Here is a 26,267-nt window from a genome sequence, read left to right as displayed (position 1 = left end):
TTTCTCTTAATTTCCTTAGACTTTACAGCTGATATTTCGCTAAGAAGCCAAGTGCACAATTTGGCCTTCCTTTATTCTTTCCTTGCTGTGAGGGGCAGCCAATCAGAAGAATGTAAGAGGAACTAAAACGACCCGGTTGAGACAGAGGATGACTCGACATACATTAACAATGTATCGAGTCCAGAGCACACACTGTAGAGCCACTTTTTAATCTTTTAACTCATAGATTTGCACTAAACTCAGATGGATGTTCTTGTCAGTTCTTAAGTCATTTTACTATACTGGACCTTAGTTTAAGATTTGTTTATCTCATAGGGAATAAAGAACTTTTTTTTTTTTTAAGTGCCTGTTATTTTTCTTTAAAACAGCAACAATGTTTAGGAAATTATGAGAAAATTTTCCAAGGAATAATCCATAAATCACAACAGGATTTTGGAAAATTGACGTCACTTTGTTTAAATTCAGGACAAATTAGATTTGAACTCTGGTTTCTTGATCGTCACGATGTGGCGTTTGCAAACTGCCCCGCGTATTGACTTGATGGATTTCTGTTTCAGAGGGAAAAAAGCTGTTTGTGTAAGAAAGAAAGACGGCGTCACCAGCGGCGAGTAAACACAGACACCGAGGGTGGAAAACCTAATTTCTCCTCATAGTTCTCCGAATCGATGTCGGCATCGGCTCCAAGCTGCGTCTCTCACAAGTTCAGACACCAAAGTTTCAGAGCGCTTTAGGTAAAGCGACAGAGGAAGTTAACAGCATGTAGGCAGACTTCAGACTAATCATTCAGTTTAACAGCATTAGATTAGTTATTTCTAATTATGAGAAGCTGGGTTAATGAGCCGTTTGGCTCCAATTTTTTACAAAAACACATCACAGCACTACTTTTTTAAAGGTATATCAAATCACCACTTATGTGCTTACAGATTCAGATTTGACAGATTTTTTTTTAAGGGGATAAAATATAATATTACATCGCCATGAGATTATAATGTGAAATACTGCATAAGGAATCTTAGTGAGATTCAAGTTTTACCTTATAAAATGCATTTCATGTAAACTTTCCCTGAGCTTTTAATCTGCTTGCATATTTCAACAATGAGGATTTCTATTCAAAAGTTCTGAAGTGGAAAAAAGTGACCCTGCGAGGTCCGAGTGACAACTCCAACCCTAAATATAACCAATCAGAATATGTATAATTTGTTCTTATTTCAACTATATTTAGACTGAATTTAGTTTTAATAAAATAAATTGCAATCAAAAACAAAATAACTGAATCACAACCAAAACATTTCTTCCAAAAATGTGAAGTTTTTAGGGTTTGATTACAGCGATCGACTGTGAAACAGACGTGAGAAGCACTTATATCAACAGTGTTCATGTCACGAGGGATGGATGCAGAGGTGAAATGATTCCTGCTGAGCTTCGACAGCACAAACCTTACAAACAGCATCACATCTGGGTTTAATCGCCTAAGAAACAAACGCTGCTTTGTTGACGTGATGCCATTTGCTTTATAATTTCATGCCCAAGTTAGATCAGTTTCCCAGTTTGACTTTCACCGTGAAACACAGCACGTGTAACAGTGTGGGAAGGAAAACAAAGAAAATTACTGCCGCTGCAGAATTAAAGCTATTAACGACCGGCGTTCTCGAAACGTGCTCGTCGTTAGGAACGGCAAATTTAAGCAGTTAAAGTTGTACAAAGCAGCGGGATTTAATCATTTGCATAGCTGATGGCTGACAAAGTTTGCATCATATGCACATCAGAACAAAACTACATATTCTACCTCAAACAAACACAAATGCTGGTTTATCAATCAGTTCACATGAAAAGAAAAGAACCGACAAAAAAGAAAATCGAGCCACCTTAGCTTATTAGCTTATTTCTAACTCAAACTCAAAGATGTGGAGGTTTGTGAGCCCCTCTGACTGTAAGAAGACACACGACTGTGAAAGTTCCCCCTTTATAAGTTTTTATCAGTTCTGAGGAGATGCAGATTGCAGACAGAGCTGCTCTGCAGCCGAAATGTGTCTCGCGCTGCAGTAGAAACGTATTAATCATCTTTCACAGCCTCCAAACATCCTCAGATCCCATCTTCTCTCAGTTTTAAACTAACTGCAAGCTGACTAACTCGAGGGCCATTTTACGCCAAATGATTAAAGAGATAAACTGTGATTTAAAAAAAAATTCACAGCAATCCTGTTAGTAATCTAATTCTTTGATTTAAATAGAAATTTATGTTTCACTTGCGTGAATTCTTTCAAACGATAGGCAGCTCATTTAAATCATTTCTTTAATGAGACTTTAATGGGAAAAGCTTCCAGTTAAAAAGGCTGCGCTGAATGAAATGCATAATAAAGTCATTGACCAATTACTATGCTTTTTTTTTTTTTTCCCATGGCAGAGCAGGTCTGCCTCCAACAAAGCTTTAAAGTCGAATCTGCTAAATAAAGGGGGGTTTAGGGTGTGTATTGTGCTAAATTCACAGTTTAGGAACAAAGGGTAGTGCGAAGTTACTCCCAGCACCTCTCAGAAATCTGTTTCTCGTGGAAAAATGAACCTCAGACAGAATAATCGGGAGAAAAGACGCTGACATTTTTAGGCTTTCAGGTCCAAGTTGCAGTCATCCTCCCGAGTACGCCCTGGGAAGAAAAGGGAAAGTCATAATTAATCCTCAGTAAACAGACAATGATGCCGCGTCTGCTGTAGAGAGAAACCAGACTTGTGCGTTAAGCTACAATCACGAAACAATTTTCTGATTCTGTTTGTTTGACGTTTTCTGAAAAAGCAGCGCTGAGGCTGCAGTGGAGTTCTGAAATGAAAAAATAAAAGCACATGCTTTTTTTAATCACAGGTGAGATGACCCATGAACACGGCCTCTGAAGAGCCTGTGAAGGCACGAGCAACGCTTCATTTCACATAGAAAATCCTGAACGGTGACTCGGAGACGGCCGTATAGGAGTTAAGCTGAACCTCTGAAAGCAGCGTTTTAAATTCACAAATTAGTTTCAATAAAGTTTAAGTGGAAAGCTCGAGCAGCTACTCACCCAAATTTAAATCAGTTTGTCTTCTTCTTGGAAGATTTTTTCTTTTTCTGGAATAAGAAAAAATAATAATATTGCTTAACTGCTTCTCCATGCAAATTATTTGGAGAGGAAACTTTGAGTTTACTTTAAAATGCCTCGCAGCCAGATGAGTGCCAACACTTCTTCACAGATCTATAAAAAAAAACTTAAGCAAAGACCGAAGATTTCTTTTTCTTGTCTCTTCAAACTGTCAGTCAGTCTCATTAACGAGGGGAAACGTAAACGGCGGCGTACTATAACTCTGAATATTTTAAAAGGAAGGATGAGAGTTTCTTACCCCAGAAGCAGCTGGAGGAGTGTGTGTGTCTGCAGCAGGCTCGACCTCTAGTTTCTCCTGTAGTCTGCTCTTCTCTGTGAATATCAGCACATTATGAAGTCATTTAAAGGAACTGCTGCACTTTGTGGTAGTGTGGTGTGTGTGGAACCCCTGCACGGTCATTTTTTTCACCTCTCTGGATGATTGCAAGCATCATCTTGCAATAGTTTCCCCCTATCCACAGGCAGAGGTGTACTTAAGATAAACTGGAGAAAGCCAAAAGACATCTGGGCCACGGTCATTGTTTACAGGTGGAAATATATGCTTTTAGCTCTCCACATGGGCCTTTTGTCTGCAACAAAAACCTCCAACTGGTCACTAGAACTCTGATTACAAAGAGAAACCAGAACTAAAAATCTTGTCTCTTCCCCTTCTGTATATGAATACACCAGTTTCTCTTCAGAGGTTATAAATATGATTCAATATCATGTAACAGACTACAGTGAGAGGCAGTGTACTCTCAGCTGTGCCTGCAACAGCACAAATGTGCAGCTCTGAGCCGAGAGAGAAAACTACAGCAGCTACGTCTTTGTTTTAGACGGTGTATGAACCGAGGGGCGACATTAATGCACGATTTGTTACTAATAAGGATTATTTTGAACCTTGAATCTACTCATGTAGCATCCAGCAACAAATGTGAGGTGATGGCCCCACAGTGGAAGATTACAGAGGGTAGCAGGTTGTCCTTCTCAGACATTAATGCATCAAAAACTAAAGACATGGTGATATCGCTCCATCTCTCCTGTGGTGAGGTTGTTGAGTTCGTGTAGCCTTGCACTGTGACTGTTAACAAGCTGACCTTTGAACTTCAGGTGGATGCGCTGTAGAGCTTTTCTCTGTCGGTAAGCTCACCAGCCCGTTTACTTTGATAGGAAGCTTTGTGGATTTTATGTAGACAGCGTCTTTATGATAATGCTTTATTACAGTTTTATGGAGTCTGTCCTGACATGTCCTTTTCTCAGCCTGTGCAGGTCACTGAACCTCAAAAACCAAAAGCAGGCTGTGAGATATAGTTAAAGTCTAAAGAACTGCACACTGTTGTGACGTAGTGTCCTGAAAAACTATGCACATTCTTACTGTTTGTATAGGAATTACAAGGCTAAATAGCAGCTAGGTGTTGCTAATAAAACTGACTTAACTGATCAAAAGCAGTCGGTCTGGAGCATTCGGGAGTATCAACGCAATGCCACAATGTTCCCATGAGTGAACATATCCCAGCAAGTTACTTATAAGTTCCATCGGTGCAATGCTCAGAGAAACCGCAAGAGCTACAGCTCAGACTCTACAGGCCTCAGTTAGCATGTTAAAATTGATGACAGAAAGCCTCTTCACTCTAAAGAGAACATGGCAGCACGGCATCTGCATAAATCGCATGACTCCTGGAATAATGTCCTTTGGATAGAAAAGACCGACATATAGACATCTGGCCATCATGTGTAACACCACGTAACACACAAACGCCTCATACCAGCTGTCAGTTACGGTGATGATTTATGCTTGTTTTGCATTCACAGGATCTGAGCTCCTTGCACCTTCATTTGACTGAGTATACCAAAGTGTATACCAACAATGTGAGAGACTGATAAAGTCAACAGAAGACAATTACTTCAAGTTATTGCTGCTAAAGGTGGATCTCCAAGCATCGTGTTTATCCCAGCAGTGCTGTAACTATGGTTCAGTTCATATCTCACAGTCTGGGTCATGGTTTCTTCTTCCTCCAGTATGACGACGAACAATAATACTCTATATTATAATGTTTAAAGACTGCTGCGGTAACAGGTTATAACCTGTTACCGCAGCAGTCTTTAAACATTATAGCTTTCACCACACTGGTTGCAGATCAATGGTACCGCAGGATGATATTGCAGATGTTTGTGTCAAGACTTCATGAACTGTCACACCCTTAATATAGCGCAACATGAATGCTAACTTAGTAAGAAGAAAGTCTTACTTGTTTTCTTAGCAGGTACATCTTGGCTCACATTTTCGGCAGCTTCCTCGCATTTAACCGCCTTCTTCTTCTTCCTTTTCTTCTTCCCTCCGTTTGAAAGCGCCGACGTATCGGCATCATCAAGAATCGCAGCACTCTGGTCATCTGCCACACCGCTCTGATCCTCAGCCTGCAGCTCCCTCTTCTTCTCCTTCTTTGCCTTGGGAGGTTGGTTTTCCTTTGACGAATTTTCTTCTAGGTCAGCATGTTTTTGCATCTTTTTCTTCTTCTTTGGCGTTTCGTCCTCCCGAATGGGCTCAACTTTGGGTCTTTTGCTTGACTTTGTTTCTTCTTGTAGGTGTTTCTGTCTGAAAAATGGAAGTAATCCTTTAACTTTTACTGTGATTTTGTAAGAACCTTCTGCACATACTCTTTGTAAAAAGTACTACTGGTAGCACGAACCTCTACAGCATCAAAATTCTGCAAGGTGACATTGAAACAATGATAGCAGCGCCAAGTTCTACAATCGTTTGGCTTCGCTTTTGTTTCACTTGTAGTTTTATGAAGAAATATGCCAAAGATAAGCAGAAACTACTCACTTCTTCCTTCTCACATGGTTCTGATCTGCAGATAACTTGTTGCTCTTCATCAACCTCATCGCCATCTTCTCCTTCTTATGAAGTTTTAATCTCCTCTTCAGGCTGAGCTTCTTCCTGAGACGCTTTTTCTTTTTGGCCGAGGAGTCCAAAGAAGACTTTCCCTCTGCAGGAGCAGGCCAAAAAGAAAATAAAATGCACAATTAAAGTTATCTAAAAATCACACTAGATTTATCACCACTAATGATTAAGAGTAAAGGCCACATGAAATACAAGTTAATGTCTTATTACAGGGAACTTTCTGGAAAGGCTTTTCCTCTCTCTCTCTCTACCTGTGGCTTCCATTTTCTCCTCTGTGCCATTACTGCCCCCTGCTGGTTGTTCTTCAGATTGCACCGCCTCGTTCTCCTGACCTCCTTCCTTTCTCTTCTTTTTCTTCTTCTTCTTTTTCTCCTCCATTGTCTCTGCCAGACTCACAGGATTCTCAGCCTTCTCCTCTACTGCTCTTCCTGCCTCACGCTCCTCCTCTTCCACATCTTTAGCCTTCTTCTTCTTCTTCTTCTTTTTAATTTTGTTTTCAGTGACAGTGTGAGTTTCCTCTTCCTTCTCTTCTTCTTCGTCTCTTTCCCTTTTCCTCTTCTTAGCCTTCTTTTTCTTGTCTGGTGGAGCTAACTGAGACGCCTCAACCTCATCCTCCTGATCTCCGCCATCCTCTGTCACCTCTTCTTGTCTCTTTTTGTCTCTCTTTTCCTTTTTGGCAGATTTCCTAGGAAGAGGAGTGTCACTGAGTGGATCTGGGGTAGATGCATCAATGCTGCTGGGTGTGTCCGTGATCGATGCGTCTGCTGTTGACGTCTCAAAATCCTGTTTGCTCTTCCTTTTCTTTTTCCTGGGAGTGCTGCGGTCTTTACAGGACTCGGCAGTCTCCTCAGGGGACAGGTGGCTGGTCTCTCGCTCAGCTGCTTCGTCGTCTTTGACTGTGATGTTGATGATGATGGAGGCCTCTGGGTCCGATCGCTCTTCTGAAACCAACGTGACTTTGATACCAGTTGGACTGGCTGAGAGGTCACTCTGGATCCCGGTGTCCACGGGGATTTTCAACATCTCCGTGTCTCCCTCCAGCTCCGAGGAAAGATCTGCGACCTCTGACGTCTGAGTGCAGAGATACATACAGGAATTAAAACATGCTGCATATACACAAAGTCATTACAGATAGTGCAAATGTACTCATTATTATTCCCCATCTGCTTCTGGCAAAGACCTATCTTCACCATAAATAGTTAAGTAGTTGTATCACCTCAGATTTCTTTGTCTCCTCCACGTCATCCTCCTCCTCTTTTGGATTTTTAGATTCACCATCAGGGTCTGAAAAACATTATAAAATGCCTACATTAGATTACATTTGTAGTCTTTTATACCTGATCAGAGCTTTAAGATTTAAGTACATGACGTGAGACTCAATAAAATCATCTTTTTAAAATCAGTCGACAGTCTATTACAGTGGCAACTCTGGGAAAAACAGCAAGAGACATGAGTCATACGGCAGTTTTTTTGTTTGGTCATAAAAGAAAAGAAAAATAAGATAACGAGACATTTTAAATTGCCCTGATGGGATCTCAGGCTGGGTTCTGTCTGATGTATTGAGGATTAAAGTGGAGAGCAGAGCACACACTACGACATGTTTGTGATATATCTAACACTTTTATTTGACGAGCATCTCCAGGTGTATTTTTTTTCTTGATAGCAGCATCAGAACCCTCTCCCCCCACAGGAATCCAACTCTGAAGCCTTTCTGCAGCAGATGTTTGGACTTGTCATAGCAGGAAGTTCAGGTCGATAATAATATTATTAACAAAAGGCTCCTTTCCAGGAATTTGTGCAGTTCAGTTAGTAAAATCCAGAACTGCCTCCGTGTTTGACAGGTCAGAATGCGAAAAACCTTCGTTTCTATTCAAACGTCATCTATCATTTTCAAATTTTTGGGTGAAAGATGCGATTGTTTTCCAGATGATTGCAACTCTCAGAGTAGTCATAACTCCGGCTTACTTAACAAGCTGTGACAAGCTTTACAAACTCCTCTGAGAAGTTACACAAGTGAGTGGCGTCGAAAAACAACTGCTGTTTCTCCGGCTTTGGCAGAAATCTGTCAAACTCTTTTACAAGTTTTGGCACTGAATCCAGCTGCCTCGGGGTAAAAATATTCAAACTTTGTCTAAAACTTCTGTGCTTAAACAGCCGGAGATGACGTGCTGTCAATAAAAGGAAAAATGAAAAGACAGAATGCCTTTTTTCTCCCTTGTAAATAAATGGAAAAAAGTAAATCCAGAGTACAGCGACGAAGCTGTGCTTTGTTGGAAACCGCTCCAACAACAACTCCCTTTTTGGAACTGCTTTTTAATATCAGTGAATAACTTTTAGGTCAGTTCGTCCAAATCAGCAGCCATTAAATGAAAAGAGAGTCGAGCCTCACAGCTGTACGCCTCCACCACAACAAGTCGAGATAAAGCCAACATCCATCTCCCCTTCTGTTCCCGAGGTGTGTCGTCACATCACCACAAGAAACGTGTTGAGAGGCGGCTGGATTCTCACTAGATTTGCAAGCTCACAACAACCTTGTGTGCGTCATGCTAGACGAACCACAGTTGATTTAATCAAATGAGTGTCCTGCGAGGAAATGGCGAACACCAAGGTCACAGCTACAGATGGGCTTCAGGTGTGACAATATTTAGTTTTTTCCCAGGTTAATTAAACTTTTGGGGAAAAAAGAAAACTGCTCAGCAAAGCAACCGGTTGAAATGTGTCTTTCTTCTTGAAGCTACGAAATATGAGTTTTTAGACCGTTTAGTCTTCTTCAGTTGAGAACAGCTGGTCTTTTCGTTTGCCTTGACTTGAGCTCTTCATGCATCACAGTTTTCAGATCCTTCAGCGGTGTAGCTGAATGAAAAACTGAAGACCTTGTGCCCATATGTTAGGAAGTGCATCCTACTTAACCTCAACTCTTTGTCATTGCGGCACAACAGCTTACGAAACGAGCATCGAGCTGCCTGAGCTCACGCTCCAAGTGAGAAGTAATGTTATACTTTTTTTCTCTATTGTTGACTTATGACGAAAAAGATGTCCAAGTAATCATAAATACATATTCAATTCAACTTTATTTATACAGCACCAAATCACAACAACAGCCGCCTCAAGGCCCTTTATATTGTAAGGTAGACCCTACAATAATACATACAGAGAAAACCCAACAATCATATGACCCCCTATGAGCAAGCACTTTGGCGACAGTGGGAAGGAAAAACTCCCTTTTAACAGGAAGAAACCTCCAGCAGAACCAGGCTCAGGGAGGGGCGGAGCATACAACATTAATATTCACATATAAAGATAAGACGCTATAAAGATGAACCAATTTTAGAGATTACATGAATGTGTGTAATATTCTTATAATCAATCATTTAATTATGTCGGTCATGAGCACGTGCATCTTCTCTTTGTCTTATGTAATCGTATATACGGAAAGATGAATGTGTGGGTCCTCATAACTACGAATTTAGTGATAAGTTTAAATCAATCAATCAATCAGGAGAAACATTCTGATTACAGATGCAACCCTACGACAAATCTCACTTTCTTTCTTAAATCAACCTTGCAGTGATTTTCATGCCTGAGCAGAAATGTGAAATTTTGAAACTCTTGTAACTGTGGAAACAAACCTGGACGGCAGATGTTATCAGACTGATTTTCATAATACTTAAAAGAAACCTGCTGCAGAGGCAGCCGCACTGAAGCCTCGGTTTCTTAACAACAGCTTGTGACTCTTGTCAGAGCAGTGAGAAAGAGACGGAAAAGATGCCATGCATTTAGGGGGAAAAGAACAAACCGGTAATTAAAAATCTATTGGCTGTTAATACCTGCAGAGGGCGGGGCTTGATCATCTCCGAGCTGGTCACTGGTTTCCAGAGCTGTCAGGTCAGAGGTGGTGGGTTCAACCAGGATGGGCATCTGCAAGAGGTCAACAGAGGTCTTTCACCACCAGACATGACGAGTCAAGTTTTTACTGATTTAGTTCTTAGTTTAACCGAATTATTTAAATACTTTGTAATTGTAGTGGAAATATCAAAATATGCAGGCACTTCAGGGATGCATAATAAAAGCAATCACAGGTTCTGTACTCGTATCAATTAATATATGAATATGAAGCAGTACTGCACCTCTCCTGCTGTGGCTTCTTCACCTTCTGGAGACTCGGCTTCGCTGACTTCCTGAGTGGGAACATCTGTCTGCTGTGACGCCGAAGCTTCTTCTATGTCTTCTGAGGTGTTTGTGGTTGCTTCCTGGAGAAAAACAGAGCAGAAAGATCAATTTAATCCTACAAGAAAACAAAGGCGAATTAATACAGCTCATTTTTGTCAATAAAAGCTAAAATTGCACTCGAAGCCACAGTTAAGTCTTGGAAACATGGCTGCATCACTAAAGAGAAGTCAGATGGATAATGGTTTAAACACTTCCAGCCTGGAGGCGCTGGTGCCAGCGCCGGCCAGTATCTGCTTTACAACTCAGCCGGCACCATTTTCTGAAGGTTGCCAAGCATGGCGGCATTCGCTGAAGAGGACAGCTGGGACTGCTGGGACAAAACTGAATGCAGTTTCTTTTGTGTGTTGCTTTTCTCCAAATTAGATACCAGTGCAGGTGATAATCTTTAGTTTTAGGTCTATGTTGATGTGTGCATGCGGGCAATAATAACAACAAGAGGACTGATATTTGTTTCCCAAGTTGCATTTCTGCCGATTTATTGTTTTTCCAGATGCTCTGGATTTTGTGGAAGATGACAATTAAATTTAGATATTTTTTTTTAACTAAAAAAATAGTCTAAGACTTGATATAAACTAAGCATCTATGGATATGAGCATAAGAGGAACAAGCATAATGATCTTTGATGCATAGCACACCAGCATGCTGCACTAGTCTGTAAACAGAGCCAGATGTTTACAACAGTTTGGGCGACAATTAATTAATATTTGGCTGATCAGGGTTTTTGTTTACAGCTTTTTGATTGCTCATGTCCGATTTATTATTACTGGCGCTTCCATCTTTCCACATGTGAGCAATAAATCTTGCAAATACAACGCTATTTAACTGACCAAATAACATGAATTATTCATTGCTGGCACGTGTCAAAACAGTCCTGTTTTGACACTTGGAGAGATGAATGTTGCAGAATTATTATTATTATGGTAAAAAGGTGGCACCACAAATTATCATCTTTATGCCAAAAAAAATAAAATAAAATAAAATAAAAAATCATACATTTAATTTCTGTATGTTTTTTATTTGATCTTTTTCTTGTTGACAACTGGCACCAAATTGCTTGTTTAAGCAATGCAAATGCCAATTAAATCTGACGTTTCTGTTTCTGTTGGAGCTTCAGATGATTTAAACATGAATACAGAGTTTTAAAGTGCACCGACTTGTTGCACTAATTAAGAGCAACATCTAATACGGTGACATTTAATCGCAATCTTTTACGTTCCAGTAAAGTCTTAAAAGAAAATTCACAATTCAGCAAAGAAAGGCTGTCTGCAGTGTTGACTACTAGAAGCGTAACAACACAAACAGTCCACTGCAAAATAAGTTTCAGCTGTGCAGAGGTGAGCTGAGGAGAAGGAGGCTCTGCTGAGCCAGGAATCAACAGCTACTCCCATTTTTTTATGAGTGTGGTTTAAGGTGATTAACATTTCTGCTCATTGCAGAGCGATCCAGTGCGCCAGGAGGAAAATTAAACAGCACACTAGGCCTTTAAAGACATCAAGGTAGAACGAGTGATGCATATGTGCTCAAGTGTCAGTCGCATGAAAAAGTTTTGCGAGATATGATGAGATGAAAAGAAAAATAAACATCTGACACAAAAGTTTAAAATGAAATTGATGAGCTAACCTGCTTCAGATCATCACTGCCCTCTTGATGCTCCACTTTAAGGTCACCGCCTGAGACTGAGGCCTCGGCTGGATCGGGGGCCTGCGATTGGTCCTCAGCCTGATCAGGTAACACCAGGTTGTTGTTACCCTGGCTGGGTGCAGTTATTTCCTCAGCGTCTGAAGAGGCAGAGCTCAGGCTTTCTGCCTCATTGGACGCCTCAGCATACACTTTAGTTGGAGCTGACTGGAAAATATGTACAGGCAGTTAGAAGAACTTGCATCCTGCTGTTTACTCAGAATATCTGCTAGTTTCAGGAAGACAAATCCAAGACACTCGAGGATCTTTTTACTGCTCTGTATACCCCATTTATTGGAGACTATATTTCACTGCAAATGAGGTGCTATACTGAGAACAGTGTACAGGCTTTTTACGTTTGGGGGAAACAATGCAACAGAGCAATTTCAAATACTCGCACACAGACTAAACTTGTTGTGTCAAATATATTTGGACTATATAGATAGAGACACCCTGTGTTTACGTCCCCTAGCATGCACAACAACAAACCCAGATATGCCTGAGAGCGATAGCTGCATGTGCCAGCCTCCAATGATATTTAGTACATAAAAAGGGAGCTACTTCAACAACCCCCAACAAACCACACTCCTCTGCAAAAAACACCATCAAGTCCAAGCAGGCCAAGAAGGCACGTGAGGAGGAGATGCTAGCATCTCTTTATATGCAATCCAAAAGTAAAAATATGACTCCACTGAGTGTCGCTGGAGCACTTGCTAGCTCCGCTCCACATCACAGGAAGTCCATTTTAATCCACAGAGAGCAGATTTAATTCAACCAGCTGGCGAAAACTACAACTAAAAGAAACTAGAAATTCTGCTGAGTAGAAACATCTTTGCCGTTAAGAATGTGATGTTGTTGTTGTTGTACAGCAAAAAGAAAGCCGCAGTGCTTTTACCATTAGACACAAAGCAATCAGGGTTTCCAGCAGCTGTCGACAGAAACCACAACGAATAGTTCGCACAGAAACGAGCACGCAACACAATTTGTCTCTGAAGATTACCGTTGTCACACGCACACAATTCTGTGTCCACACGGCATTATCTGCTGCATCACTGGGCCAACACAAAAGAACAGACAAGACACACACACACACACACACACACACAGCAGTAATAACAACAGAGGAAACTAATACAGGACAGATGAGACGAGTGGAAATGTGTTTCACAAGCGTATAACAACACTGCAGCTACTGTCCATCTATCAGCACATTATTACAGTGGCTGGACAACAGCTATGTGTGTTCATGATGGCACTGCTTTCCTCCTCCTGTAACAACGCTCAGCACTCGATACTTACTCGAACGCTTTTTACTTTTTGCTTTTAACTTTAATGAAAACCTTTAAAACATAAACCCCAAGTAAAAATATTCCTACATTAAAACCCTTTAAGACCTACCATAGAACCAAGTGCGCCAGAGCTTATATTATATTTTTACATGCTGTGGAGCCATTTTTGGGAGCATTTCAAGTTGCTATACATCAATACAACCATTATAGCCCAAATTTTAATAATATGTCTGCATTAAGTGCATAGTAATTACATAAATTGCAAAAAAGTGCAATAAACTACAAAAAAATTGAAAATCGTTTTTGTTTTTTTAACATATATTTCTAGTTAGAGAAATTTAAGAGGCTTATCCCTCAGAACTGTAAATACAAAAAAGTTGCACAAAATAGTTTCCCACCACAGGAAATTTATTTTGAGTGTCTTCATAGTTTTATTTTTGAAATACACCAATTTTTATATACTGCAATAAAAACGAAAATAAATCTTATAATGCAAATTTGCAAAAAAAACTGCATATGCATGAAAATAAACTATTTCCAGCAGTGCAATATGAGTCCTAAGCATCCCAGAAACGACACAAAGTCATAAAGTCAAAGATAACTTTTAAAAACACCAGTATAGGCTCATAAGGCCCTGATGGTAAAAAACTACATTTTCGCAAATGACGTCACTTCCGGTTTCGGGCAGGTCATGGCGGACATGCGATAGTTCGTGCTGATGGACGAAGGAAGTGTTACAAACAGCTGATCGGATCGGCAAAGCGTGTTTCTGGAATATTATGTTTTTGTTACTGCAAGCGCTTTTTATGCAATTTTTGCAAAGCTATATGTGGAAGGAAACCGTGACTGAGGACAAGCTGATGGCATAAGATGTAAGTACAACTCCTCCGGTTTCATATGCAAAAAAAATTATTGCGCTAGTTTACGTGGTTGCAGAGCTACCGGGATTTAAAAATAGTTATGCAAAATGGAGCGTGCCCGCTCAGACCGGCTTTAAAGGGTTAATGATCATTAACACGTCGCACCTTTATCTTTCCCTGCTCGTAGTTATTTCAAGAGTTGCTTTATGAGATAAGACTTAAATAACTCGTGTTCACTTCATGCTTAATCGTACAAATTTAGAGATTCATCTTTAATTAGATAAGGTCTGCTGGAGATTCCTCGCCTACTTTAGTTTTAAGATGCTAATATTTGAAAATATGATTGTTATCTTCAGGGCATAGCTTATTTCAGATTATAAATGTACTGTTTACCCTCCGTAGAGCAGAATGGCACAGGAGGCGAGGAAGAGAGAGAGCCAGGAAACGTGCAGCTTTTATTGCTGATCCCTTTCGCTTTTCCAAACAATTGCTGGGGGTTAAGCGAAGCGGGCAGTTGGAGTGCTCAGCAGAGGAGGTGAATAACTTCCTTCATGAGACCATGAGTGACCCTTTGAGGGAACAAGACTTGGGACCAAACAAAGCTCTCATCAACCCTGCCCCACCATCAGTAGAGTTCAAGTTGACGGAGCCAAGTTTGAAGGAGGTGTGTGAGGTCATCAAAGCAGCCCGCTCAGCATCCTCCCCAGGTCCCAGTGGCGTACCCTACCTTGTCTATAAGCGCTGCCCAGAGCTGCTCCGCCACCTGTGGAAGATCTTAAAGGTGATATGGCGGAGAGGGAGAGTTGCTGATCAGTGGAGGTGCGCAGAGGGAGTCTGGATTCCCAAAGAGGAGGATTCGAAAAACATAAACCAGTTTCGGAGCATCTCGCTATTGAGCGTGGAGGGGAAGGTGTTTTTTAGCGTTGTCTCCCGGAGATTGACCGAGTTTCTCCTTAGAAACAATTACATTGATCCATCAGTTCAGAAGGGGGGGATCCCAGGAGTTCCTGGTTGCCTAGAGCACACTGGTGTAGTTACACACCTTATAAGAGAAGCCCATGAGAACAGAGGCGACCTAGCTGTATTGTGGCTGGACCTGACTAATGCGTATGGGTCGATCCCACACAAACTGGTTGAGCATGCTTTACACCTCCACCATGTTCCCAGTAAGATCAAGGACCTAATCCTGGACTATAATGCCAATTTCAGGCTTAGGGTCACTGCTAGGGCAGTTACTTCAGACTGGCACCGACTCCGGAAAGGTATAATAACAGGCTGTACCATCTCAGTTACGCTCTTTGCCCTGGCAATGAACATGGTGGTAAAGGCTGCGGAGGTGGAGTGCAGAGGGCCGTTAACAAGGTCAGGTGTTCGTCAGCCCCCTATCAGAGCCTATATGGATGACCTCACCATTACAACATCATCAGTTCCCGGGTGTAGGTGGATCTTGCAAGGTCTTGAGAGACTCATCTCATGGGCAAGGATGAGTTTTAAACCTTCCAAGTCAAGATCGATGGTACTGAAGAAGGGCAAGGTGACGGACAAGTTCCGGTTCTCAATTTCAGGAACCATTATTCCATCCATAACGGAACAACCAGTTAAGAGCTTGGGGAAACTCTTTGACTCCAGCCTGAAAGACTCTACTGCTATTCAGAAGGCAAATGAGGAGCTGGGAGCGTGGCTTATTAAGGTGGATAAGTCCGGCTTGCCTGGAAGATTTAAAGCCTGGATCTACCAGCATTCCATCCTGCCCCGAATCCTGTGGCCCTTGCTTGTCTATACAGTTCCGATAACTACTGTGGAATCCCTTGAAAGAAAGATCAGTGGCTTTCTTCGTAAGTGGCTGGGACTTCCCCGCAGTCTCACCAGCGCTGCCTTGTATGGGACAAGCAACAGCGTGCAGTTACCCTTCAGTGGTCTCACAGAAGAGTTCAAGGTGGCTCGCACACGAGAAGCCTTACAGTACAGAGATTCTAAAGACTGCAAGGTGGCATCAGCAGGCATTGAGGTAAGGACAGGAAGAAAGTGGAAGGCTGAGAAGGCAGTTGAGGTGGCGGAGTCACGCCTAAGGCAGAAAACACTGATGGGGGTCTTAGCAACAGGGGGAGCAGGCTTGGGGTACGTCCCAAAGGCCCAGGTCAGCAGGGCACAGGGAAAGGAGAGACACCAGCTACTCCGAGCAGGTGTGGAGGAGGAGCGAGTAAGTAGAGCTGTAGGCCTTAAGCGGCAGGGAGCATGGACAAGGTGGGAGAGCACCTTGCAGCGCAAGGTCACCTGGGCAAACATCATGCAGGCAGACTTCCACCGGATCCGATTCCTAGTGCAGGCAGTATACGACACTCTGCCAAGCCCAGCAAACCTCCATCTGTGGGGAAAGAGCGAGACACCTGCCTGTCCCCTGTGCTCTGGAAGAGGGACCCTAGAACACCTCCTTAGCAGCTGCCCAAGGGCCCTGGCCGATGGTCGGTATCGTTGGCGGCACGACCAGGTGCTCAGAGTAGTTGCTGAAAAGATTGCCTTAGCAATCAGCACCAGCAAGCACCATCATGCTCCGAGGAAGGCAATCTCTTTTATTAAGGCTGGAGAGAAACCCCAGGTGCGCCCACATTTGACAACTGGCCTTCTCAACACAGCCTCTGATTGGCAGCTACAGGCTGACCTGGGTAAACAACTAAAGTTCCCTCAGAACATTGTAAAAACATCACTCCGGCCAGACTTGATAATTATTTCTGAGGCCTCAAAACAGCTGATCATGCTGGAACTCACAGTGCCCTGGGAAGAGCGGATCGAGGAGGCCAATGAAAGGAAACGAGGAAAGTACCAGGAACTAGTGCAAGAGTGCAGGGGAAGGGGCTGGAAGACTTTCTATGAGCCCATAGAAGTGGGTTGTAGGGGCTTTGCAGGACGATCACTCTGCAAAGTCCTAGGCCGGCTGGGCGTGGCTGGGGCAACCAAGAAGAGGGCCATCCAGGCTGTGAGTGAAGCGGCAGAGAAAGCCACAAGGTGGCTGTGGATTAAGAGGGCTGATCCGTGGGTAGCTACTGGTACGCAAGTCGGGGCCTGATCACCCCCGGCTGGGTCGCCTGGGCGAGGGTGTATGATGTTGTGAGACCCGAAACACCTGATGACCCTAGGATACATTACTGAAGATGCGTACCAGTGCATCCAGGAGATGTGTCTTTATAGATAATAGTGTACTGTTTGGGTGTCAGAATGTCAATATTATTACCTGTAAAAGCTAATCTGCAGAAGCAGAACACATGGCGCCGCCTTTGTGTCTGTTTACGCAACTCTTTGGTGACAGAGAGAAGGATTATTAGCATGCAGACGTGCTGCAAAACTTTGCATAGGACCAACCACAACCACGCCTTCCTGCAGCTGCTGTTGTTGAGAAACCTCTTTTGAATTTAAGAAAACACATTTTTAAAGCTTAAGTCATGCCAGGAAATAAACTGTTAGCATCTTAGCTGGGAAAAATGATTCTCCTTCTTATCTTGTTATTTCTCCTGTGATTTTAATACCATTTGAAGGCTACAGGATATTTTCTGGTTTTCTCGGCGCACGTGTTCATCAACACATCCTAAATACCAAACATTTACGCTCAACATTCAGTTTGTCCTTATTGACTCTCCCATATGAAGCACACATTAGCACTGACACAACAGGGCTACGCTAACTGAAAGTATTCTGTCTCCTCACTTTGAGAAAAAGGGGGCAAAGCTAGCACAGAAAAACTCAAACCCATTTTTCATGATATGTGAGATGTTCACCTGTTGCTCTGTTTTTGTTTCTTCCTCCTTTATCTTTTCTTCTTCCACTTCACTGTCAGAGGAGCCGGCGCTCTCGCTGTCAGAGTTTGTTGCTTGGGATTTATTATCAGCAGCCAGCAGCTGCTCACAGACACTCTCAGAGATGCTCTCTGCCTTCAGTGGCTCAACAACATCAGGCCCAGGCTCTGAAAGAGAAAATCAAATATATTTTAGACTGGCTTCATAGTCACCGGTGCCAAGATTTGTAAAAGAAATAAACACAGAGTGAAAAAAAAGGATAACTTATAAAATGCAACGTTCAACTCAGTTTTCTTTATGTAGCGCCAATTTCACAACAACAGTTGCCCCAAAGAGCTTTACATTGTAAGGTAAGGACCCTACAATATTAGAGATAACAGCCCAACAATCAGATGATCCTGTATGAACAAGTTACGAGACGTAACCCAGCAGCATTACTGAGGCACGTGTCAGAGTCAACCGATCTAGTAGTTACATTCCCTAAAAAGTCCAGGTGATGTGGAGAAGTAACAAAAAGTGTCCAGTTTGAACAAAGAAGGCAAGAATCTAACAATAAACTTTATCAAAAAGGGAAGTTTGAAGACTGATCTTAAAAGTAGAGAAACGTCTCCTACACTGTGAGCTAGCTGCGCAGGAGAGGAGCTTCTGACCATTTACAGCAGTGAGGTTAGTCACAAACACTCGACACACATTACTCCAGTCCTGGCAGAATTACACTGGCTTCCCATTTGCTACAGAACCCAATTAAAATTTTCACTGATTACTTTTAAATCACAGACAATCAATTACTGTTACAACTTCTGCAGTGTGGGCTCAAAGCACAGGAGCCCATTGTGGAACAAACTTCAGCTTACTGCTAAATTAGCTTTAAATTAGCATTAGATAAATAAACAAAAACATATTTTTACAGAGAGGCTTTTGTTTGTTTTACGTTTTCCTCATTTCTTGCATCTTCCAAAGATAAACTAATGAATCAGCTGTATGACTGACAGGTTGCTAAAATAATTAATTGCCAAGTTGTTGCTCTATGTATCTATAAAACATCAGAAAAAATAAAAATGGAAATCATCATTCTCCAGAAATCGAGATCCACAAGATTTAAACAAGCATTAATTAGAAAATGTTTGACATTTAATTAATTAAATTCATTTCAGCTACAGATGTGCACATATTAGTGGCTTTATTTTGTCCTAACTACTGCAATCAAAGATAAAATTTACCGAGTGGAGGGTTGGAATCCACATCATCTCCTCCTGTGACACTGGAGAGCCTGGTGTCTGCAGCCTCTGCTTTGATGCTTTTCTTTGAGTAACTGGACTCTTGTGTCTCCTGTTTGGCATGCTGGGCTAGGGAGTACAGTCTGTAACACACACACACACACACACACAAATGAATTACATTTCTTTTACTGGCTATGCTTATACATTAGGTAAAGCACCAACTGATGAGCTGAAAAACGCAGTCAATGCAAATCTCAATTCCTCCAGCGACCACTTGAGGCTGACTCTAAAAGTGAGTCTCAGACTCACAGATTCCCGAGTTAAATTGTCCAACTTCAGGCATGAATTTAACACGTTTACATGCTAGTATGAGAAGTATTTTTGGCCTCATGTATGTTTTCTCCCTTCATCACAATTGTACACAGGGCTAATCTTTATTATAAATCATTTAAATGGAATTTGCTGATGCTTAAAGTTATGACTGTGGCCTCTTTAATTAGCAGATTTACAAACACAGATTGCTTAAGTTGATAGCAGCGTGCCAAGTTTCAGCCCAGAAAGTCTGAAATGAACTCTGGACCATTTTAGTGTTTAGAGCATTTTGGAACAGTTACATGGCTAATAATTTAACTTTTTTCTCCAGTTTCCAAACTGTTATAACATAACATACATCTGTATATCTCTAGTAAAGTAGTAAAACTAGTAAAGCGCTATACAAATACAGGCCATTTACATCCGGTTTCACCAACACCAAAATGGCGAGCCTTAGTGTTCCAACACGCACTAATACGTGATGCTGCAGTGGCAACATCCATCTTTTTATAAGCAATCGGGCTCAAAACATCTCAAACTGGTTTCTTGAACACGAGTTCAGTGTACTCAGATGGCCTCCACAGGCACCAGATCTGAATCTAAGAGAGCGCCTTTGGGATGCGGCGGGAGACTCAAGCCACGGATAAATCTGCAGGAACTGTGTGATGCTATCCTATAAACATGGAAAATCTCCGAGGAATGTTTCCAGCACATTTTTCAATCTATGTCACAAAGAATTAAGGCAGCTCTCAAAGCAGAAAAGGAGTCTAACCCAGTACTGGGAAGGTGTGCCTAAATGGTCGTGAACGTAAACAAGCATTCGACTTGATTTAGCTATGCTTGGAAGCAAATAGCTAGCACAGCTATAGACTACACTGTTCTGTTTACATGTCTTTACTCTTTATCAGTGCAGTGAAGTAATTCAATTCTGTGTTTTTCTCCCACCTTAACCCCCAACTAGCTGCCCGTCCCTGAGCCTGGTTCTGCCGGAGCTTTCTTCCTGTTCAAAGGGAGTTTTTCCTTCCCACGGTTGCCAAGTGCTCGCTTACAAAGTGTCAGCTAACTTTGGAGAGGTTAAGTGTATTCTTACCTACATTATAAAGCACATTGAAGCAACAGGTGTTGTAAATTGACGCTATATAAATAATATTTAATTGAATTCACCAGCTTTTGAAAAGAAAAACATTTCTGTGAATCTCAGAAGCCTAAGAACTACAGGTTTTTGATCATTTGCATTGTGGCATTAATTAGAATAGGGCTAAGTACCATTATGAGTACTTATCCCTAATGAGCAGCTGTTTGAAAACAGTGTTTTTCTGATAATCAGAGGTGCCTTATATTTGGCACATAATTATGTATTTCCATTGACTTCTGCAGATTTCTGTTATTTTAGTGTTAGATTCACTTCGGCAAGTGATCAGGAAGAGGAGTACAGAAGTCTGGTGAGGAACTTTGTCGCATGGAGTCACACAAACCACCTGCAACTCAACACCTCAAAGACTAAGGAACTGGTTGTGGACTTCGGGAGGTCCAGAGAAGGTCCACTGCCGGTTCAGATAGAGGGGGAGGAGGTGGAGGTGGTCAACAAGTACAAGTACCTCGGGCTGTGGGTGGACAATAAACTGGACTGGTCATGCAACACAGAGCACCTGTATAAAAAAGCCCAAAGCCGACTGTACTTCCTCAGGAGGCTGAGGTCTTTTAACATCTGCAGGAAGCTCCTGAGGATGTTTTACCAGTCAGTGGTTGCTGGAGTACTTTACTATGCTGTGGTGTGCTGGGGGAGCAGCACAGCAAAGAAGGACTCATCCAGGCTGGAGAAACTGATCAGGAGGGCTAGCTCTGTGGTCGGCATGAAGCTGGACACTCTGGTGACAGTGGCAGAGAAAAGGACATTAAAGAAACTGATGGACATTATGAACAATGCTGGGCATCCTCTGCACACGGCCATAAACAACCAGAAGAGTCTGTTCAGTGACAGGTTGCTTCTCCCCAAGACAAGAACTACCGTAACAGACTTAAAAACTCCTTTGTCCCACACGCCATCAGACTGTTTAACTCCTCTCTGGAGGGGAGAGGGAGGGGAAACAGGAGGACAAAGGAGAGGGGAACAACTAAGCTGTAGTGCCTCTTCACCTCACTGTACAATACCTTGTGCAATACTTTTTGTAAATAGTCAACAGTGCAATAGACTCAATACTTGAAATGTGCAATTCACTTGTATTTTTTATTCCTATTTATTCTATTTATCCCCTTTGTATATTTTATTTATATTTGTCTCTGTATTTATATATGTGTGTGTGTGTGTGTGTGTGTGTGTGTGTGTGTATATATATAACAATTCTGTAACTGTAACTTCGGTCGTTGACTTCTACTGCCGTTTTGACGAGCCATCAGGCAGCCTTCACACCTCCAACGACCCCAACAATAGAGGCACTTTGGACACTCATTCCCCCACCTCTCCCCCCTCCATAGAGCCATCACCACCTTCAAACTGTTCACCTGCAACACCCGCCCCCTCACCCCACACAAAAGAGGATTTCACACCACCTCCTCCGACCACAACTCTTCATATTCATGAAGCAGATGTGAGGAAGCAGTTTAGGAGTCTGAATGCTCGGAAAGCTCCCGGCCCAGACGGTGTGTCTCCTGCCACCCTCAGACACTGTGCAAACGAGCTGGCCCCAGTGTTTTCTGGCATCTTCAACTCCTCACTGCAGGCATGTCATGTGCCTGCCTGCTTCAAGTCCTCTACCATAATCCCTGTCCCCAAGAAACCTAGGATCACTGGACTAAATGACTACAGACCCGTGGCTCTGACATCTGTGGTCATGAAGTCATTTGAGCGCCTAGTTCTCTCCCATCTCAAGACCCTCACGGCCCCCCTCCTGGACCCCCTGCAGTTTGCATATAGAGCCAACAGGTCTGTAGACGACGCCATCAACATGGCCCTACACTTCATCCTGCAGCATCTGGACTCCCCAGGAACCTACGCCAGGATCCTGTTTGTGGACTTCAGCTCTGCCTTCAACACCATCCTTCCAGACCATCTCCGAGGCAAGCTTTCCCAGATGAATGTGCCTGATCCCATCTGCCGGTGGATCACTGACTTCCTGACGGACAGGAAGCAGCACGTGAGGCTGGGGAAGAATGTCTCGGACTCCCGGACCATCAGCACCGGCTCCCCTCAGGGCTGTGTTCTTTCTCTTCTGCTCTTCTCCCTGTACACCAACTGCTGCACCTCCACCCACCAGTCTGTCAAGCTAATCAAGTTCGCAGATGACACCACCGTCATTGGGCTCATCTCTGACGGGGATGAGTCTGCCTACAGGAGGGAGGTTGAACGTCTGGTGTCTTGGTGCAGCCACAACAACCTGGTGCTGAATGCCCAGAAGACAGTGGAAATTATTGTGGACTTCAGGAAGCACACAGCCCCACTCCCCCCCATCATCCTGACTGACACCCCCATCACCTCTGTGGACTCATTCCGCTTCCTGGGTACCACCATCACCCAGGACCTGAAGTGGGAGCCCACCATCACCTCCGTCATCAAGAAAGCCCAGCAGAGGATGTACTTCCTGAGGCAGCTGAAGAAATTCAACCTGCCAACACGGACGATGATGCAGTTCTACACTGCAATCATCGAGTCCATCCTCACCTCCTCCATCACCGTGTGGTACGCTGGAGCCACTATCAGGGACAAACAGAGACTGCAGCGTGTTGTGCGCTCTGCTGAGAAGGTGATTGGCTGCAGACTCCCATCTCTGCAGGACCTGTACACCTCCAGGACACTGCGGCGTGCAGCCCGGATCTCAGCTGACCCTTCTCACCCTGGACACAGTCTGTTTGACCTGCTCCCCTCAGGCAGGAGGCTCCGGTCCATTCGCACCAGAACCTCTCGCCACAAGAACAGTTTCTTCCCCTCTGCTGTTGGACACATGAACAATAACCATATGACTGTCCCCGCCACTAACACATGACCCTACGCTGTGTCACTGCATCATTTCATGTCTGGCACTGATCACCACCTGCACTCATGTATATATCTTTCTACGTAGCACTCATAATTCTTATTCTCATGTATATATCTCATGTATATCTCATGCACATATCTTTCTTTCTACATAGCACTTTAATTCTTATTGTCTGCACTGAAGCACCGCAGCAATTTCCTAATGTTGTAAACCTCAACATCTGGCAATAAACCCATTCTGATTCTGATTCTGATTCTGCTGTGCTTTTTGGAAATCGAATTTCCCAGAGGAACCCACCCGAGGGATTAATAAAGTTCTATCTTATCTTATCTCTTAAATGAGCTGATGTCATTGATTTAGCCATTTATCTGATGCCCATTTAATCCTCATTAGGGAGGCAGGGATTTGAAGGTGATCCCAGAATGCACTGGGCACAAGGCCAGGAAATCACTCACACAAACCGTACCAGTCGCATCCTGCTCACACAGACAGCGTGGAGTCTACAAATCACCTAAGCTGAGTGTGTCTCTGAATCGCATTACCTGCTGAGCTGTGACTCCAAAAAAGCAGGAAGTCATAAAATGTGGAGATAAAGAAAAACAGAGGATGATGAGAAAAAGCCACTATTTATGCACTTCATTGGGCTTAATCTCATTTTAGACCATTAAATGATTGTTTTAAGGTTCTTTGGGAGCCAGAGAGCCCCATCCTGTTTTCAGCTGCTGACATTTTTAATCTACACATGCTCACCTGTACAGTTTGCTGTACACAGTCAGTTTTCACAAAATTTGCAGCACATATAACAATTACAGCACAAAGAATGTTAAATTTTACAATTTTCTTATAATTACTTTCTTTTTGGTAACTTGTGGCATTATATATTTATGTATACAAGTGTGTAACTGGGTGTGACTTACTTCATCCAGCCTGTGTAGATATCATGTAGGGTGGAGGAGCTCTCCACTGGTGTCTCCACCTACAACACAACACACAACAGCCTGAGAAATACTGTGCATCTAAAACTTGCTCAGTACTGACTCTTCAAGAGTGTTTTCAAAATACAATTTCTCCTTTTCACTGATTCCCTGAATGTTCTGTCTCTGTTTCAGCTAAACTTCCTGTGCGTCCCATAACTACATAGACAAAAGAAGAAAGGAAAAAAACACAGATAGCAAAGGGAAATAACAAATTTCCTGTGCTGCAGGAATGCTGCCACAAGCTTCCAGATGTGAATTCATGTAAAATATGCCAAAGAAGAGAGTATGATGAATACACAATGTTCACATAGAGGAGTGAAGGACACTCGTAAGTAAATTCTAATAAGACTGCTGCTGTAACTTCATTCAGACTTTAAGGTGTTGTTTTATGTCCTTTCCAGCTCTCGTTTTATGTTTGAACTCTACGACAGTATAATATTCCTTATTTTTATGTTTTGATGGAGCCCACAGCTCATCCCGTGTCTGAAAAACCCTTCCCCCCTCTTTTTAATGGTTAGGAACCAGCCTATCCAGGGTTTACCCTGCCTCTGGCATTGTAACAGCTGGGACAGGCTCCAGCTACCGCGACACAATGCTGGATAAGTGGTTAGTAAAATGAAAGAAAAGATAAATGATATCTTATAATGAACTTCAGCAGACCGCTCAGTTAATTCACTCTCCCTTTAAGCCAACTTTCTTCAGATTGGCCGTCCCTGTAAACAGAAGGTCTGAACTGCAGGTGGGCGGAGTTTATGTACTTGCATTCAGACCTGTGAAGCCAAAATAGAAAAGAACTGTTGCAAACAGAGAACCCTTGTGATTCTCTGTACCTGTACCGACTCTGATCTCACTTTTTACATTTTCTTTTATCATGTTAAATATGAGCACCCGCCACTGTAAGTATGAGCAACTTTTGACAATGACATTTTTATCTCATAAGCTCTGCAGGAAAAGCTTACATCACACCTAAGCGCATGTTTCCTAACAGACAGACTTAGGAAGAATAAGACAATATTATTTTTTAGATTTCCCCTGTTAAAAAAGAAAATACCAGAAAGGCTTATTTTACAGTGTTTGGTTGCATCATAAGATGTCATCGGCACAGCTACTGGATAATCAAGAGCTGCAGTGATTATGTGCAACAGTCCAAATACCCCAAATTCTAAAAACGAGTGAATTACAGCGAAATATAGAGAAAAGCATCCAGGTCTCGTATTTGAAAAATATGTAAGTAGAAGTTCATCTCAGCTGGCTATTTAATTTGAAAAAAAGCTGCCGATTATTTTTAAATTGATGAAATAATCAATTAATCAACTTATCACAGCAGCTCCAGGAGCTTTAGATAAAAAAGGTCAACTGTTATCACTAAACACTATGAAAAGGTGATGAGGTTTTGAATGGGGTGACAGCGTGCAGCAATAGGCCGCAGGAGCAGAGCTGCTTTGTGCAGCTCCTGTAACATAATGTTCTTTTCCTCCAGAAGGCCTGAACAAGGAGCCACACGCTTTGTCGCGCACACACACAGACTGAAGTGCATCTTACCGACAGCCACACTGAAGCAAACACACATCACATTTATATTTAAGTTGTTATATAACAAGCAAGATGCGCATGTCAGCTGATGAAATCACATAAAAAAAAATTGTCTTTTTACTCACATTTAACTAACGTGTGCGAGCTAGAACCCAGTCTACCGACTGCACGCTAAATATTAGACTGTAAATTTAAGCCAAACTTCTTACCTGGGTAACGTGCTTCTCCAGCACCTGGGCAGCTTTCTGGTAGCCGTTCACCTTCAGGTGCTGGTAGATTAGAAACAGCAGCACGTCGTCCTCCTCTGAGGCCATGCTGTCCGACGGGACCGACTGGCAAACCGGGAAAAAGTGCAAATAATATTGACGGGTTATTTACACTTCAGTACATGCTCGCTA

General features: G+C 42.6%; 1 protein-coding gene across 1 annotated transcript; it reads right to left on the bottom strand.

Annotated features, from left to right (window-relative positions):
• Positions 1 to 2,337: 2,337 nt before the first annotated feature.
• Positions 2,338 to 26,267, bottom strand: LOC146613006 (uncharacterized). The gene is made up of 14 exons (XM_085378177.1): positions 26,079 to 26,267; positions 24,277 to 24,335; positions 19,074 to 19,213; positions 17,836 to 18,020; positions 11,860 to 12,084; positions 10,137 to 10,259; positions 9,837 to 9,927; positions 7,226 to 7,293; positions 6,261 to 7,080; positions 5,932 to 6,094; positions 5,354 to 5,700; positions 3,364 to 3,437; positions 3,048 to 3,094; positions 2,338 to 2,642 (listed from the first exon to the last, which is right to left on the bottom strand). The coding sequence occupies exons 1-13, from the start codon at positions 26,181 to 26,183 to the stop codon at positions 3,059 to 3,061; spliced, it is 2,436 nt and encodes an 811-aa protein (XP_085234303.1). The 5' UTR covers positions 26,184 to 26,267; the 3' UTR covers positions 2,338 to 2,642; positions 3,048 to 3,058.

The sequence above is a fragment of the Diplotaxodon limnothrissa genome, linkage group LG18 (genome assembly GCF_057381915.1).
Source record: "Diplotaxodon limnothrissa isolate DT_005_m linkage group LG18, D_limnothrissa_male_GT1.1, whole genome shotgun sequence".
NCBI classification, from domain to species: domain Eukaryota; kingdom Metazoa; phylum Chordata; class Actinopteri; order Cichliformes; family Cichlidae; genus Diplotaxodon; species Diplotaxodon limnothrissa.
The sequence above is the reverse complement of the archived record's forward strand: the minus strand, read 5'-3'. Positions and strand labels throughout refer to the sequence as shown.